This window comes from Hypomesus transpacificus, chromosome 14, assembly GCF_021917145.1.
Source record: "Hypomesus transpacificus isolate Combined female chromosome 14, fHypTra1, whole genome shotgun sequence".
In the NCBI taxonomy this organism is placed as follows: Eukaryota; Metazoa; Chordata; class Actinopteri; order Osmeriformes; family Osmeridae; genus Hypomesus; species Hypomesus transpacificus.
The window spans coordinates 6,765,499-6,783,366 of record NC_061073.1 but is presented as its reverse complement, the minus strand read 5'-3'; the positions used below and the strand labels follow the sequence as shown (position 1 = coordinate 6,783,366).

At 44.6% G+C, this 17,868-nt stretch overlaps 1 protein-coding gene across 3 annotated transcripts in view; it reads right to left on the bottom strand.

Moving 5' to 3' along the window:
- The window catches only part of roraa (RAR-related orphan receptor A, paralog a), a 160,715-nt gene that overhangs the window by 69,727 nt on the left and 73,120 nt on the right, over positions 1 to 17,868 (bottom strand). Inside the window, exon 1 of one of the 3 annotated variants that reach the window (XM_047034164.1) lies at positions 12,256 to 12,277. The exons of the other annotated variants lie outside the window; for them this stretch is intronic. Coding sequence (XP_046890120.1) covers positions 12,256 to 12,262 — 7 coding nt within the window. The 5' untranslated portion in view covers positions 12,263 to 12,277. Of the gene's footprint in view, positions 1 to 12,255; positions 12,278 to 17,868 lie in introns of those variants that run through there. 3 annotated transcript variants of the gene reach the window in all.

Below are 17,868 nucleotides of genomic sequence, written 5' to 3'. Positions count from 1 at the left end.
TACTGTAAGACCTGCTTTAGCTTCATAGCTTAGCCTTGCTGGCAAACAACAGAGCATTAGGAGAAAGACAACCCACAGGACCACCAAAGACCTGCAGCACTCTTCAGAGAAGACTGGCCATTTTATCTCTAGTCAAAACAACTAAGTGATCACAAGGATTTTGACTCCCTCAGAACTACAGCTGCCCCTGTTGCTGTTGCGTCCTCCACAGATGGGTTTGTTGGGACTGTGTATGGGACTGTGTGGGCAGTTGCTCTGATAGTAGAGTTTCCATGTATTCACTGCAGGAGTGGGGGACGGGGAGCACAGGAGGGTAAGCCCCCCCCCCCTTTGCCCTTTACCTCCTCTCTCTCTCTCTCTCTCTCTCTCACTCTCTCTCTCTCTCTCTCTCTCTCTCTCTCTCTCTCTCTCTCTCTCTCTCTCGGAGAGGTCCGGATTAAGCTGCCTACTCCATTATAGGGAAGGCTTAAAAGCATCCCCCCTCTCCAATAGAGGATATCAGCCGCTGCTGACACTAAGTAGGGCTGACCCATCATTCTGGAGCAAGGCTATCAGTCGCTGGACCAGCTAAGTTTAAGGGAAGCACTCTGTCCTGAGACCCTTACAGTGACACTGTGCTGGGTGGTTCAGATTACAAAATCACAGACAAGCAGCATACTAACTCATATAAGTATTCCAATGTTTGTTTGTGTGTTAATTTGTCAACTGCGATAGATCTAGATAACACTGCTAGTATTGTCATTATTTTGTTATTGGCTCCCCTTCTTGCTGTCACTCTCTCTTTCTCTCTCCATCTAGCTGTCTGTCTCTCTTTCTCCCCATTTCAGCCGATGCTATATTTGCTTAACCCAGCCAGTGTGACAGCACTCAATGCTAAAGCACTCCCAAGGCAGATGATCAAAGTCAGCAGTCAATTCAAATTACAATGCATTGATTTGATGTTTCCTAACCTCCCAGGTCTTTATTTAACGCTGCCAAAGGCCTTGAGGAAATTTCACAGCATACCTCATCTCTCTCTCTCTCGCTTTCACTGCCCTCTGTTTTTCACATATGCTCCGTATATCTCTCTCTCCTTCTCTCTATATCTGTCTCTTGCAAAATTTGACCAAGAGGTAGATCAAAGACTAAATCACCAAACCAGAACATAACCAATGATCCACTTCCACTCCACTAAATAATCCCTGCTACATAAACTGTGAGCAATGCTTGGGAGTAAATCATCACAATTATTTCATACAGTACAGTTAGTTTGACGCACATCATTTATTCATTTCCTGTTCTTTATTTACTTGGCTTCTACTCTGGTGACATCCTGCCATTACGCTCCAAGGGGATATTCCAAGCGCTGCCATGCTTTATTCAATTATAAAAACCTAATATGGTGGAAAGGTGCACCCTGAATTATTTCACACATTCTCTGCCACTGTCTTGCCTGTTGCTTTCTTTGTAGGATGTGTGAACTATCCGATTAAGAAATGCTACCTCCATTCCCTGGCCTTCACCCCAGAGCATGGTTTAAAATGATGGGCGGCGTGTGTGAGTGTGAGCGTGTGCGTGTCTACAGTATATGTGTGTGTGTGATTGTGATCTTGTGTTGAGTGTGTTTCTTTAATGTTTGTTTGTGTGTGCGTCATGCCATCGTGCTTGCTTTTGGTTTGGGGGAGGGGGTGTCTGTATTTGCACTGGGAGCTTGTCAAAAAGTCTTAGCATCAGGGCCACGGCACAGTGACACACTGACCTACAAGCACAAAGGAGGATTTCATCTGCCTTGAGATACACAGAGAAGGAAAAAATAAATACGAAATATGAATTAATGTAAAAGAGGCATTCCTTAAAACAGCATTAGTCATCACGGTTGTGTGCAGAGCACTGCATCTTTAATTATTCCTTTAGAGACAGACAAAGTCAGCAAGGCGTGAAGAGTGCATATCGATTTCTGACTTGAAGACAGGACACCCTGGGACACACCAGGCAGTGAGAGGCTTGCAAGACTGGGTCTCTATATCCACAAAAATGGGTCTCAATCTCCTATTGAGTCTCCAACTGAGAGACACCACGCAGATTCTGATGTACAGAAGATGGAGAGTGCTTTAGTGATCATGGGGACGAGATGTGAGGGCGGGTCTAAGGGGGAGTGGGAGGTTGCTACTGGCTGACTTGCCATGCCACACTCAGGAGTGGCAGCTATTGAGACAAGTCACAGCCAGAGGTCCTTCCCATTAGAAGTACGACCGGAGGAGGTGATAAGGTACACTTCTGCAGACAGAGTTGGGTAGGGCCGGCTGTGTAAAGGAGCTGAAGGGAAGCGGACAGCTGAGTTATTTACAGACTGCTGGGTGATTGATTTGAGCATGAATTGAATTGCTATTAGGGTGCTGGAGCGTTGTGCTAGACAAGGGTCTAAGGTGGCCAGACATGTTCTTCACACATTATACCCAGATTAGTTGCTCCAATGTATGTCCCAAAAAAAAAAAAAAAAAAAAAGAAAGGAAAAGACACATTTTAAAATAAAAAAACAAATAACAGATTTTACTGGGAAAGAAAACTAAAGTGTACTGTACCCTGCTTTTCAATAAAGTGTTGACCGTGATAATAATACCAGGACATTACTGCCAATACTGACACCCCTTCCCTAAAAGTAATGTAAATGTCTTAATGTTTAGAATAAACATGAGTCCGTCTCCTGGGGCTGAGTGTTTACGGCATTGTGCATGTTCTAGAAATGAATGATAATCCTCTCAGAGCAGAGCAGTGAGGATCTGGAATGATGCTGTATTGTTCTTTTATGAGAGGGGCTGAGAACACAGCCAGGACCCTATCGGAGCTGGGAAAAGAGAATTCCCAGCTACATGCTACACAGACAGTACATTTAGAGACGAGAGCTGCAGCAGCAGCACTTAACTAGGGAGAGGCTGAGGTAAACCCACCAACCCCACCGAGCAGGACTTGTCAATGTCTAGCCAGGCTGCTCTTGAAATACCCTGGTTAAAAATGCATCTGGTGAAAGGAGATGGAGGTGAGGTGGAGGAGAGATGGATGGAAGAGAGTGGAAGGGAAGTGGAGGGGAGAGTAGTGTAGGAGAGATGGATGGAGGAGAATTGAATGGAGTTGGAGGGGAGAAGGAGGAGAGGTGGAGGAGAGATAGACTGAGGAGAGTGGAAAGAAGGTGGAGGGGCTTTGGACAGCCTGGTACAGCAGAAGGCCTGTTCAGTGCCACTACTGCATGTCTCATCCCTGCTGCCTCCCGTGCACTTACATAATTCACACAACCAAGGGGATTGGATGATGCGCCACGGGGGGTTGACGTCCAATTGCGTTTGGCCATGTGGAGAGAAAAATATGTGTGTATACAGGGGGAGTTTGCACCACACCGGGCTTTGATGGCTACACAGTGAGACTCCCTACGATGTGCTGAAAAGGGGGTGTGATAGCCCGACCCCCTCCCAACCCCCCCATACCCATGCTTTTATGAAGCCATTTGGAATATCGATGCAAGGGAAACAAGACGAGGAGTCGCAGCATATTAGAGGTGCACTGATCCAGACCACGGCATGGTTATTTATTAACTAGCCGAGCTTAGCTATCTGCCTGCTCAAATGAGCTCTGGGTCTCACTTGTGCCCACCACTGCAGTATCAGCCCCAACTACTACGACAGTAAAAACTGTTGATGTCATGCATGCACCCCTGAGGGACTTTATTGGTTGAAATGAACTTCTCACTCTGTGTGAGCATCTGATTACTTGATGTTCAGTTGACCCTGTTGATCAAGAACATAATGTGTAATTCAAGTTTATGTGTAACTTGGGCGATGGTCGACTGCACTACAGCCAACATACAGTACTACAAATGTAATTTGGCAGAGGCATAATTATAGATTCAGAAGAAAAAAACACAATACACAATAGAGCACAGTAAACAAAGACCACAGCCATGCTCACACATCTTACAGAGTTAAGTTAGTAAAGAGTGTGATAATGCTGTTAGTAAGTCACACCAAAGCACTTCTTTCATGTTACAATTTCTTCCATTTATTGGCACTAAGACACTGTGCCCCGACAATGTTTTTAGCCAATTTCAACACCTCACAGTTGTGGTGTCAGCACATTGAAATGGTGAAAAGAAACAGACTTTTAACAGGGAAGAAACACATCTCTTGAAAAAAAGCAGTAAGAGCTGCAATTCTCCAGAGTGAATCTCCCTTATGTCTCTCCTCTGTGTTTTTGGCAGGATGAGCAGCACACAGGAAAGCGCTGGCAGACAACACCTTCTCTACCTGAAGAGAACATCTTAGCTAGGAGTTTTGGCTTGGGAGACTAATAGGAGGCTCTCACTTCAGAAGAGGGGAAGGAAAGGTTAGACTTTCCATTGGCTTACTCTGTTGATGCCAGGGCTCTGGTCTGAAGTGTTTTGGTGAGTTGTTTCATAACTTCAGAAGCCATTTAGGGAAGTGCCAGGGAGAAGCAGTGGAAGCTTCTGGAAGCATTTAGGGAACAGGCAGTGAGCAGGAGAAGTAGAATGTTGATGTGGTCATTACCAGACAGTTCCTTTCATCATTCCAGAAACTGCCTAACACATACACTCTTTCTCAGTGTCTTCAGAAGCTCTCAGCTGAGAGAGCCTAAGCCTCTTGGACATTTCGTTTAGAAAAACGAAATGATGAGAAGGAGTAAAAGATTCCTGTGCGTATGCCAAATCATGTCTGATAAATGTATCTTTTTCTAAATGCTGGCTCTGACTCAGAAGGCATTTTCAAGTTGAGATGCAAAAATGTCAGCCAAGACAAAAATGATTATTTTCACAACCTGCCGAAACATAAAAAGCCCATCTAAAACACAGCCATATAATTATTTCATGAATTCAAATGAAAAACACAAAAAGGATGTTTCAAAGAAAATTCACATAAAAAGACAGAACAAAAATTATCTTCAGGCATTTTTTTGTGTTCTTCAGTCTTCGGAAAAGAGAAATTTATTTCTGCCTTCATCTCTAAATTGGATGCAATTTATTGCCTCTCCAAAGCTCATTTTTCACTGGCTTGCAGGATCCATGGGCCATGGCAGGCAATGCGTATCTGCCTGCCTCCCTTGGCCTCGGGTGCTAATATGTGGAAACTGGCCCAGGGATATAGAGACCAACCAATGGAAGAGGAGGCAGAGGGACAGAGGAGAGAATCAATCCCTAATCGCTGAGGAGGAGGTAGGTGGGTGTGAAGAAGAGGAGAGAAAGAAAGAAGAGAGAGAAAAAAGGAAAAGACGAGTGTGTTTACCAGCAGACATTTGGGCACTGTCAGCTGACTGCCAGAGCTTCAGGATGTCAGGGGGAGAGGAGGTTATATAACTATCAGAGCATTGAATCAGAGAGACAGGGGGAGCAATGGGTGTGGAGCAGTGAAAACAAAAACAGACAGATCAACATATTGATGGATACAGTAGACACACAGATGGACAAAAAGACAGACACACAGACACACAAAAAGACACAGACAAAGAGAGAGACAGACACACAGACACACAGACAGACAGACAGACAGACAAAGAGACAGACAGACAGACAGACACACAGACACACAGACACACAGACAGACAGGGAAAATAGAGGGAGAAAGGGGAAGAAAAGTGCCGCATGGGGCTTATCAGAAGAATCAGACAATAAAGCGATGGGGGCAACATGGGCAGACTGTGTGTGAAGTGTGTGAATACCCACGCGGAAAGTTAAACATGCATGGGGGTGCACTGATGTGAGCACAGGTTAAGGTTCAGCACATCCATCACAAATGCATTATCTTGGCACAGAGTCCCATTTAAGCAATGCTTGCATGCCCCTGAAGTTACATGGCTGACCATGTCCCTCTGAGCAGTAGAGCTGTTGGGCTCTGTCCAAGCCAGCAGAATGGAGCTTCAGATCAGCCAATCCCCACTGCGAGCCAATGCCCACTGATTCTCCTAACAGCCCTTAACAATGTTCTCACCCCTGTAAATCCCACCCAAAGACTACTCAGACTGAGTGCAGTTACATGGATCATATCATTCTAGAATCTGGTGACATACAGAACCCAGTATTCAACACAGGATCAACACACTCACATGCATGCATGCACGCACGCACGCACACACACACACACACACACACACACACACACACACACACACACACACACACACACACACACACACACACACACACACACACACACACAGAGGCATGCAAGTACATACAGTAAACACACTCCCACACACGCAGACAGATTTACACACACCTTAAGCACAGTTAGCTCAAGGTGCATTCTGTCCTGTGACCTTGCTGTTACACTTCTACCGAGCAATGAATAACTATCACATTTCTTTGGCTGACAGCTGACACCAAGAGGCACAGGTGATATACGAGACATGACAAGTGATTCTAATTAAATGTAGAGCTTGTGGATGTAAAGTGGCAGGAAGGGAACAAATCCTGTCCAGGCTGAGCGTGCTGGACCAGCATGCCCTGCTCCAAACGAGATGAGCTGTGCTGTCAGGCCTGCCTCAGCTGTCCTGTAAACCTGGCCCCCGCTCCCTTGGGGGAATGACAGGTTTCAGCTGGAGGGGAAAAGGAACACACACACTCACACACGGCCGCGCTTACACCTCCCGTCTTTCGACAACAACAAACACTGACACAGAGTGAACCATGGCAACGGCCGATGCAAAGCAAAAAGCCAGTGCCTCGTGCATTTGTCCCATTGTTGAGCACTAACAAGGAACAAAGCACGGTAGGCTGAATCCAATGGCCGGAAGAAAACTGTCACGAACGCACCAGCTTCAGAGCCATGGAGGAGGCACAAAGCCAACACTCTCTGAGAGCACAGGCTACTTGAGTAAAGACACCCCACGGTTCATCGTGCCTCGTCAACAACTGTACGTTCCCAAGACCTGTGTTCCTCCAGACCTTGGAACAAAGGGGCAGACATGGAAAGTCTTTTTCATAAACGCTTGCAATGGTTTTGTTGAGATGTGGCCGAGGGCTCCATGGTACTCAAGGCAAACCGGAGTGTGACGCTGTGTGACACAGGACTGCACTTTCCAGAGGACATCCAGAGGGCCTTTAGCCACACAATCAGACCCCCCGGAGAACAACCCCACCACATCGGTTAACCTCCGACCTCGTTGCGAAGACTTTGTTCCCCTGTGGTCATGGCCAGCCAGTTGACAGCCAATCTAAATCATGCTCTTCTTTGGCGTCAGAGCCCGCTATGCCAGTTGGGGTCTGTTAGTAGCAGGAAAAAGAGCCTGTCATATTCCCATCCAGAGACAGACAAGAAATCTGTGTTCGATCACACAGTCATGCCTCAATGAATTCTGTTCACTCCTGCAAACTACAGGCTAACTTGATACATCTGGTGTGCAGCCTGTCAGTTTTTCCACTATGGCACTGTGATATAATGTCTGGAACGGTCTGAAAAGGTCTCTTTTCTTATTTGAACGTGCAGGGATGGAAGAAATGTACTGTATGCTGCATAGACTTACACTCTCTTTTGAAACGTGTTCCTCTTCTGACACTCAATTTGCTGTTAACATTAAAGAGAGAGAGAGAGATCTCCCCTTCAGATATAGTGAAAATAAACCCTACCACATACTCACTGCAGTGAATGTCATGTTACTGGCAGAAAACTCAGTTTCTCAGTTTCAATGTTGCAGTGTGATTTCTAACACACCACAACAGCTAGCAACACTAACTTCAGCCCCAACTCTACCAACTTTAAGCCATTTCTGCCTTAATTATCCTCTGACATGATGGACATGAGTGGATAGTGGAATCCACTCTAAATTAAGTTTAACTCCCACCCACTACATCAATACCTTAAGTGATATTCTAGACAATTCTGCACTGACAACAACATATCCGAGAACCAGAAAATACCAATCCGATTGGTCTTGCTAGCTTAACAGCATTTCACATTGCTTTACAATTAACAAACTGTATAGGCAATTTTGAAAAAGCTGAGCAGATAATGCTCTTGCTGTACAGTGAATCTAATGAGCCTAGTGGGCATGCTCCATGGGAGCGAGTTGAGCCCAATGAGAGATATCCAGCTGAACAAACAGTCAGAGGTGTTTAGTAAGGAGCAATGGCAGCTCAATCTGGCTAGCATTCTTGAGGATTTAGAAAAAGCGTCTCGGTTTCTGCTACTGCATTCCTAGTGTGATGAAAACCATGACTACCATCAAAATGTGGTGCCTGTATTGACAGAATGTGTGTTGTTTTCCTTACATTTACATTTAGTAGACGCCCTTATCCAGAGCTACTTACAGTAAGTACAGGGACATTCTCCCCGAGGCAGGTAGGGTGAAGTGCCTTGCCCAAGGACACAACGTCATTTGGCACGGCCAGGAATCGAACCAACAACCTTCTGATTAATAGCCCAACTCCCTAACCGCTCAGCCATCTGACCCCCAGCAGCCCCTTGACAGCAAGAAAAAATTCTGAGTTTATTTCCCCAAATCATATTTGTTAGACCTTCTCCTTACTCATTTCATCTTTTGGGTTTCTAAGGTGCTTGATGTTGGCCAGGGTCCATCCTTTCTCTCAGCTCTTAGCTACCAGACCCCTCCTACAGTCCAGCCCACAAGCCCTCTATTTTGGTTGCTACACAAAGCCGCCGATGTGATTAGAGAGGATGATGATTACAGTTACATAACAGCATCAAATTAATTTGCGGCCGAACACAGTAGTGGCAGCAGGAAATCACTCAAGCTCTCAAATCTCACTTTCTCTTGGTTTTCCCCTGTACTCCCCCATTCCTCTATCTTTCCATCTCCTCAAGCGACCAATGACACCTCCAAAAGCATGCGGACACACCTCTCTTCGCTCCCAGCCCCTCCCTCTAGTCAATTAAAGTCACATCAAGGTATTAAAAGGAAATAGGTTAGTGGATCATTGCTGGGGGAAAGAAATACAACAAACCCATTCAGATGTCACTGTGTCGACCTTGTGCACTACGCAAGGAAGGAAACACGCCAGTGAGGGGATGTAGAGAGGGTGGAGCAGCAGAATGATCTCACCACCCTCAGACCAACATTCAGGCTTGGCACAGAGGCTGAGTCAGAGCCAGAGCTGATCCAGACCTCCTCCGCCCCATCGTCCTTTTACACCCTGCAGCTCACAGGAAGCCCCCTGTGGAAGTGGGGGTGGGGGGTGGGTTAGCCCCAGGAGCTGGGCTCTGGCAGAGGGGTTGGATGCCCTCTAAAGCATGCCTCGTCTCTTTCCAGTGCCCACCCCCCCACCACCACCCAACCCCCCTCTACCACCCACCCCCTACCAGATCCTCTTCAAATGCAGGATTAGAGCTGAGCTTAAGGCAACGAGAGGCCCATAGCTTCGGTGCTGGATACGCCAACAACCATCATGCAGGCAGAGACAGTGCACTTGTTGTGAAGCACTTGGAGAATTAGCCTCTAGTGTGATGGAAACTCAGCAGGGGAGCAAAGCAGGGAGGCCCAGTGCCTGCCAGTTTGAACAGAAAGGCACGGAAATCAAGATACTGTACCATACAAACATCATGAGCTCCATACACACAACACATGAGGTGGTACACAAACAATCGTGGTACTCACAATAGTGGCAATTTGTTGCATTCTAATTGTAACTTTAGAAAGGAATGTTACTATACTGTTCAACAATGCTTTTCCAATATCACTTTAGGCCAGCTATACACCACATTTTATGTTAGCTAAATCATAAGCACAGACTTATTATATACACATCATACACTTATGATACACACGTCATATACTGTATGTACACAACTTTACTCCTTACTGCAGTAAATTAACCTCATGAATGAGAAAAAGATGATGTAGACTGACATGCTAGTGATAGATTTACAGACAGAAAAACAGATGATTTACAGTACGGTGGTCTGTCAGCACATATCCAGGTAGTATTGTGTTCATTGGCGTTTTCATTTAAGGTGTGGCCAGGCTGAAGCTCCAACAAATTCAGAAGGATTTGCAGAGCCATGTATAATTCCCCCTGATGACCACTCAAGGCCTTAGAGATGGAAATGAAATAATTCCTTTTGACATCAGATAGTCCATAGACTTTACCCTGAGTTGAGCACATCATTAATGGCTTATCCCATGTCTGTTCCCCACATCAGACTTAGGGCTACAGAAGAATGGATGGAAAAGTATATTATTGTCTTCTGATGCGACAGGCAATGGTGGAGAGGCTAAAAGTGCCATTAGTTCACCTCCTTGCAATGCATAGTTGTTTTTTCTTGTGTTTCCATTATCAGTACAATTATGATGTTGATTATTTTAAGATAGAAAAAAGCCATTATCAATCTTGATGAGGCATGAAACAGAAAAAAATAAGATGCAGTCTGTTACAAACAAAGGATCTTCGACATTAGCTGTGAAAAACACAAATCTACGAATGACACTGCTCGGAACTCTGGCAGTGACAAATGGCAGGTGTATTTGGGTACTGTATTAGCAAAATTGTGCAATGTGATAATGAGCCTTCAGTTGAGATGTGGTTGAGACAGCTGGGTGAGATCTTTCATCTGGAGAAGATTAGATTCAAGGATGCAGGAAGGAGCAGAGTTTTTGATAAGACATGGGGACCAGTGTTGAGACACTCAAAGGTCTGAGGGCGGGTGAAGGTGTGGAATGAATGATTGACAATATTGATCCTGTGATGGCTGTATTATGTTTTTATTATGTTTATTTATTATAAGTCTTGCTTTTTAACTATCTCTGCCATTTATGTGTAAAAAATCCACAAGTATAATTCATAATTTACGTGGACTTTCGCTATCTAAGAAAGTTCTCGTAATCTCGAGATTTGATTTGCAGAGTTGACCAATCCCGATGGTACAGGAATGTAGTCAAGTGGACCGTTGAATAAGCCGATGATAAAACAGATCATCCATTAGCAAATAATAATAAACAACTCCAGTGTGTGCTATTTTCTCTCTCCAAAAAAACAGTGTCCATAACTGATCAACTGCAGGAAAGCCATCAACCCCTCTGTCTTGAGCAGGGCTATGCTGGGAACAGCCTCTCTTACCTCTCACTGCTGCCTCATCAGATTCTCAACAGGAGTCTCAGTTCCTCTGATACTGATCAGTGATGAAGACATGGTCAAGGTGAGGCCTGAGTGACACCTACACACCCAACGTTAAAACAGCCATGTAAGCTGCAGTTCACCTCTTCACACTGTCTGCATAATGAACATGTTATCTCCTTCTGATTTTAATTAAAGGAGAGAGACAGAGATCCAGAAGGCTAGATCTAAGACGGTTAGCACCTCAGGATCCCACAACCTCTATCAGATTAGAGGATGACTGAAGCAAACGGGATTGGTTCTGTGACGAAGCGGAGGAGTTCATGCTTTAAAAGCCGTCTCAAGGAGCCATTCGTCTTGCCTATCATATGCTAGGAGGAATCACACATTGTGAAGCAGATAATTTAGATTAGATTAAAGCTGTCGAGGATAAGACAGATAACACATTATCTACGAAGAGAGCAGTGAGATCTCAACTGTGTGCATAAGGTAATGAAGCCAGGTCAGCTTGATTTATACAGCCACAGTTCATATCAGAGATTGGGTTCTGTCACAAGGAATCTGTTTATATGTAGTTGATGTAAACAATGTTGTCTGAGTCACTGCCAAAATTAATAAACACAAGAGGACAACACTTATACTGTATCATCAGCAATCCGATCAACAGCACATGACTCCTTATAGACACAACATCAATACTATACAGTATACTCTACTGTATTTCTTCAAAGAGGGCTGTCAAAAACGTCATATATTTCAAAGAGGGTAAAAAAATGAGAAAAAAGGATAAAGATAGAAATGTTGCTAGTGAGATTAACCAATCTGACCCTTTCAGGAAATGGCTATGGCAGTGTGAAATTCTATAGACTCGTCACTGAGGGGATGAAAGTCTATGAAAAGCAGGGGTTGAAATCTGCATCCTCCAAAGAGCCTGCTGCTCTAATCTTTGCATTGTGAAGGCAAAAGACGGGTGAGTCAGATTTACGTCACCATTTGTTTGGTCTTTTTTTTCCACCCACAAATGTTTCTTCCTGTTTCCTCTTTGAGACTTGCCTTCAGGAAAGGAATTGGTTTGCAGTTTGGTTCTGTATTTAACAGAAGCGGGCAGGAGGAATAATTCGTATTTTAATCACTTTAATAAATATTTGCAATCTGGGGCTGACCCTTGAAATAACTTACTTCATATCTCCTTAACCTTTTCCCCTTACCTCTCATCCAGACGTGCTTTTCACCTCGACTTGCCAGACGTTCAGTCAGACAGTCAGACAGAAAACAGCCAGCCAGCCAGCCCTAGCACATACAGCTCCTCACCTCCATGGGCCACACACATCTACGGCTCTGCTCTCAGCTCTGCAGGGACATACAGGACTTGCCTGCTATGTGAGACTGGGGCGAGAGGAGGAGGAGGAGGAGGGGGAGGCGGGCCAGACTCGCTGGCGAGACTGGCACGTCGTTTTCGCCTCCCCTCAAATGCTTTGACAGGGAGTAATGACTTGATCAAAGCACCGGGTGTGATGCCGACCTTGAGATTTCCTACTTAAGTGCCTGAGAGCTGGGCAGTGTGGAGTGCTAGGGGAGAGGTGGCCAATGTGAGGCTGCCACTCCTGTATAGTTTGCTGAGGAGACACACCGATGATCTGGGATGTATCTCAGCAGAGACATAGCTCTGGCATCTTTAATTGTTCAGAGGAACGGTGCCTCATCACAATTATAGAGCATTCAGGAAGCCTCCAAACTCATTTAGCTCTTCTCATTAGGGAACGGAATCCACTAAACAGAAATTCCACTTCTGCCGCCCGAGGCCAAATAGCCTTTAAAAAAAATTGGTTTATTAATAAGATAATACATTTAAGAATATCCAAAAGAAGAATAAAAGATCCGTTGTTCAAAGTGAAACATATCTCACTGTGCCAGCATATTGGGGGGAGGGGGAAGGTAGACAGACAGTAGACGGGAGAGGAGGACAATAGGTTGGCATACAGTGAACAATCAAACCACACCGCAATACACTGCCTTGCTGCCGATCTCCTCATTTCAGACAAGGCTAAAGTCCTGTTCTCCTGCTAATAATAGTGCACATATTGTTTCATTCCCAATGTCTTCTCTGTGTGCGTATGAACTTTGAATGATAAAAGGCCCTACGGAGACTAGCCTACACAGCCCAATACACCTAGTATCCATAATGAGCCTTCTCATCACCTTCCCCCAGTCCCCCTAATCTACTTTCCTTGGCCCTGATGAGCTAAATTACTGGCACAAATGAAACACTGCATACGTTCAGTAAATAAAAACTTCAGGCATGAGAGGTACGACAGAAATAGCAAGTAATGCATTACAACAACTAAACACAAATGAATTAAAAACAACGTTCAGCGCACTTGTCGCAGATAAGCACATGAAACCATTTGTCATTCAAATCCGGAGAACAGAGAAGATCAGTGGAAAGGTGAGATGGAGCTGGTGGAGTCATTTGAAGCTTGTAAAGCCATGTCCATGAGGACAACTGGCCAGCAGGGTCCTGGTCTGTCGGTTTTTAATGGAGGTGTGGGTGACCACTGCAGGGTGTGTCCCTGGATACCTGTGCTAAGTGCACTCAGCAGTCAATGGCCCATCTTGCTCTGGGTTAGATGCAGCACCTCTTCCGGGTGGTGTGACGAACAGGTGTAGCAAGACCTGCTCAGTATGGAGGTCCCTCAAACATTCCTCCTTCCCTATGGGTCTTCTAGGCCACATCTCTATTCTTCCCCCACATCCTATGGGGTTTAAGTGAGTGGGCTAGGCTAAGCTAAGCTAAAGAGTTCATCCATGTTCACCTTCCACAGAGTGTATTTTGAGTGCAGCTTTGAAAAACAGCTCAGTATTTAATATAAGGGAGAAAAGAGTCAACAAAGACTTGTCCTTGTGCTTCTTGTTATTTACTTAGAAGAGGGAACTATTTAATCCTGCTTTTTATCTGAGGTTTTATCAGATAAAAGGTTTTATCTGATGCTTTTAATCTGCATTAGGTTCACGTAAATCTCTATTGGAGAGGTATATAAAATATGTTTTATTCTGCTTAGTTAATGCCTCAATTGTCTGATTGTTGAGAAAACTGTCACCACCCTACGCCTGCAGAGGGCATTGTTATGCACATCATGGTGTCAGCCTTGCTGCTGCAGTACGTGTATCTGTGTGCAAAGAGACAGTGAAAGAAAGTGAGCCCAACACCAGAGTCATCATAGAGAATGTCTCTCTGTATGTAAATCAACTCCCACTCATCATGACTTTAGTCATCAGGAGAGAGGGAGAAAATGAGAGAGGGGTAGGGAGAAAGAGAAGAAAAATAAACATAATTTCCTTCATTTCAGCACATCTGCTTCACATCTGACAGCCTTCCGACAGATTTGATTAGTCTTTCTTTTCTCCACTGTGGAGAATGTACACAGGCCAGTTGCCATGCACGTTAACTCAAACAAAATAGGAGTCTCTGGGCGATGTTGACGCACAGACCAACAGTTGGGCCCTCTGAGCTGGACTCTGTACAGATTGTCCTCATGTCTTATGTCAGTTTCAGTCACAATGCCTGATCTGAGACCAGAGACAAGAGGATAAGATGACCAGTGGAAGATATGGCTGATCTGTAATCCTGTGCTGAGCAGACCCAAGCATCAGCTTTCCTACTTCATCAGTTGCCTTAGTACGGATATGTTATTTCAATCTTACTTCCAATAAAGATGGTGTAACTGGGGAGAGAAAAAGAAAGAACAAATAGAGAAAGACAGAGACATCAAGACAGAGGGAGAGAGACAAAGTGAGAGTGAGAGAGAGAGAGAGAGAGAGAGAGAGAGAGAGAGAGAGAGAGAGAGAGAGAGAGAGAGAGAGAGAGAGAGAGAAGAGAGAGAGAGAGAAAGAAAGGGGTTTTTACACAGAGATCCTGCAATTTTGCCATTAAGGAGACCCCTTGTTATGGCAGTTTCCTTTGTTTACATCGAACCAAACAACTGAGAGGCAGCATAAAGGTGCAAAATGTCCCACCTTGAACAGGCAGTGTGTCAAAAATTGAGAGAGATGCTTCAAGAATCCTATTGGAATCTCATTTGTTTTTCTAGATGAGTTATCCGAGATAAGAGCTGTCGTAAAGGCGTATCACTTTGTGATGTTGTTAATCCCTTACTAGAATAAATATTGTAACTGGCTGCTTGAGACCTCTCATTCGTCTGGTGGACAGGCAGTCATCCACGAGATTGGAATAATTTAGAAGAGTAAACACCCCTGCTTGTGGCAGGTATCAGGGCTGTCTGTATCAGCACAGCGCTCTTGTAATCACAGGCATACTTCAACACAGTGGCGTGTCCTAATCTATTTCCCTCTCCTCAGAGGAAGTAACTGAAGCCCCTAATAAAATGGACAACACCCTGTGGGCCAACTACTGGTTTCCATACACCTTTCCTCACACCCTGAATCTCTTTGCCGCTAAAACCAAAAGACAGGCAAACCCATTTGGTGTACTATGTGTTGACACTGACAGGCACATTAAGTACACCCACGTGTGTTGGAATAATACATAGCTGGCTAGATATTCAGGCCCTCTCTTGACAATATATGAAGAGAAAGGACTGGTCTCTGAGGTCTCTAGTGTAAAATACAATATTAAGGGTCCCTCTGTCTCTCTTTCTCTCGACATCTATAACTCTCTCCATCTATAACTCTCTCTCCCTGCCCTGATTTGTGAGCTAGAGTGGGTGAGTTTAAGAGGTGGGGTATTATCTATGACTCTTGCCACCCCAGTGCACTCTCTGGGATAATGTTCTTTTTGGGCATGATCTTTCTACTGCAGAAGTCATGCTGTCTTTACTCAGAAAAACAGGGGGGGGGGGGGGTTGTGGGTGGGGAGGAGGTGGGAGGTTGTTTTTTCCCCTCAGACTTAAAAACCCTCTTTTACACTTGGACCCACATGTTACTGTAACAGAATCAAAATAACTGGGAAAGAGACTAGCATCACGGGACAATTTGCAAATTATGGGCACTGCAAATTGTTAATAATGTGTAAGTGGATCGGAAGTAAATCTGAAATATCAGACAGATCTGTTTATTTCTTATTCAAGAATGACAACACTGAAAGCTCCAGTTCTAAGGGCACACCTGTTGGATAATGTATAGTAACATGAAACATGTCCCAACAGTCTTTTTGCACCTGTTTTGACTGTTATCCTGCCAAACCAACCAACCACTAAGGTGTCACATAGACACTGAACCTATAGATTGCAATGAACCCTCCTGCGGCCCCAGCCGTGAAACTTTAAGCTGTGTCAATATTTAACTCAGGCCCTAGCCTGCTTAATAGAAACTGGTGGGATATACTGTACTGCTGCAGAACAGAGAAATTGAATAATATTATGAGTGTCCAATAACGCTGCATGGACATACCATACTGTACGGACAGGTAAAGTATAAGTTCAGCAGTTAGACTAATAGAGAACTAGAGCCTAGTCAGATAAAGTAACAGGAATGCTTTCTAGTTACATTTTACATAGTGCTTAATAGTGCATAGCATTCAATCTGAGGAGCTTTTGAAGAATAAATAAATGGTCTATGAGGCTTCAGGTGACAACGAAATGTTCTATCAGCGTCTGCAGATATGATCAGGTCTATCTTGCAGCCCGTGGCTTGCAATCTAAGGATCAATTTCAATCTGGGGACGTGATAAAAAACAACGATGCTCTTGCTTTGAGCCTACCAATTTGACAGCAGCCAATGCCTCCTGCCAGGAAAAAATCTAGGGAGAAATCAATTCAGCTTGAAACATAAACTGACTCGTATTTGATCCATTCCTTTAAGTCACGATCTGGTACAGAACTAAACCATCAGCATAATCAACTATCTCCTGTACTTTCCAAGTACTGCTACACCTGTTCCAGATAATGAACAGCAATGCCTGTAGATTACTCCAAGCTTTCAATCAAGTTGGTTCAGTGACATCTATAAATAAAAATAATGTACAGCTATTCCAGTCTAATGCAGTTATGGAACCAGATAAAGGAGGCAGTGTAATCAGTGAGGCTGGTTGTGCTGCTCTCCTCCACAAGACTACTCCTGGAGGTCATGGCTTATTCCCCTACCTTTGCACTACATCCAAGCCAGTCAGCAAGTCAGCCGACCAGCCCACCAGCCGGCGAGCCAGTGCCGTTTCTCCCCTGCACTCTAATTGCCTCCATTACAGTATCTGCACTCAGATAAAATGCTAATTTCACAGCACATTAATTTCGACCAGGGTGAACAATAAGCAACACAAAGCCCAGGCTGGCTGCCTTTGCCTGGGCAAGCATGTCTACAGGCACTGGGCTCCTCTCCCAACGGTGGAGGAGTGAGAGCACCATTATGCACAGGTCAATGAAATGAAGGAAAAATCCATCGATTCCACATTTGAAAAGAAAACAGAGGAGCAGGGCTGGGTCAGGGTGATTAATCAGGCTCATACGGCCAGTGTCAGCCCGGCCTGCATAGAAGAGCAGAGACCTTACCAGTCATGGTGGCTCTGCTACCATTCGGATGACACCTCACACACAACACACGCCAAGACTATATGTTCAATATACAGTGTGCAGTCAAGTGATTTTTATAGTCCATTTCAGTCTGACAGAGCTGGTAAATAACTAGAAGAAATAAGGTATTAATGTATCAAGGACTTCAGCTAGAAAATAACTGTTATTTTTCTACCACACAATTTGTCGGGCCTACCACCATATTCTCGTTCATGAATTCATCGATTATCCATATTTGTCTTGCTCAGTGGCATTTGTCTGCGCACATCAAACTAATTTTCTCCTATTACATGCATGGCT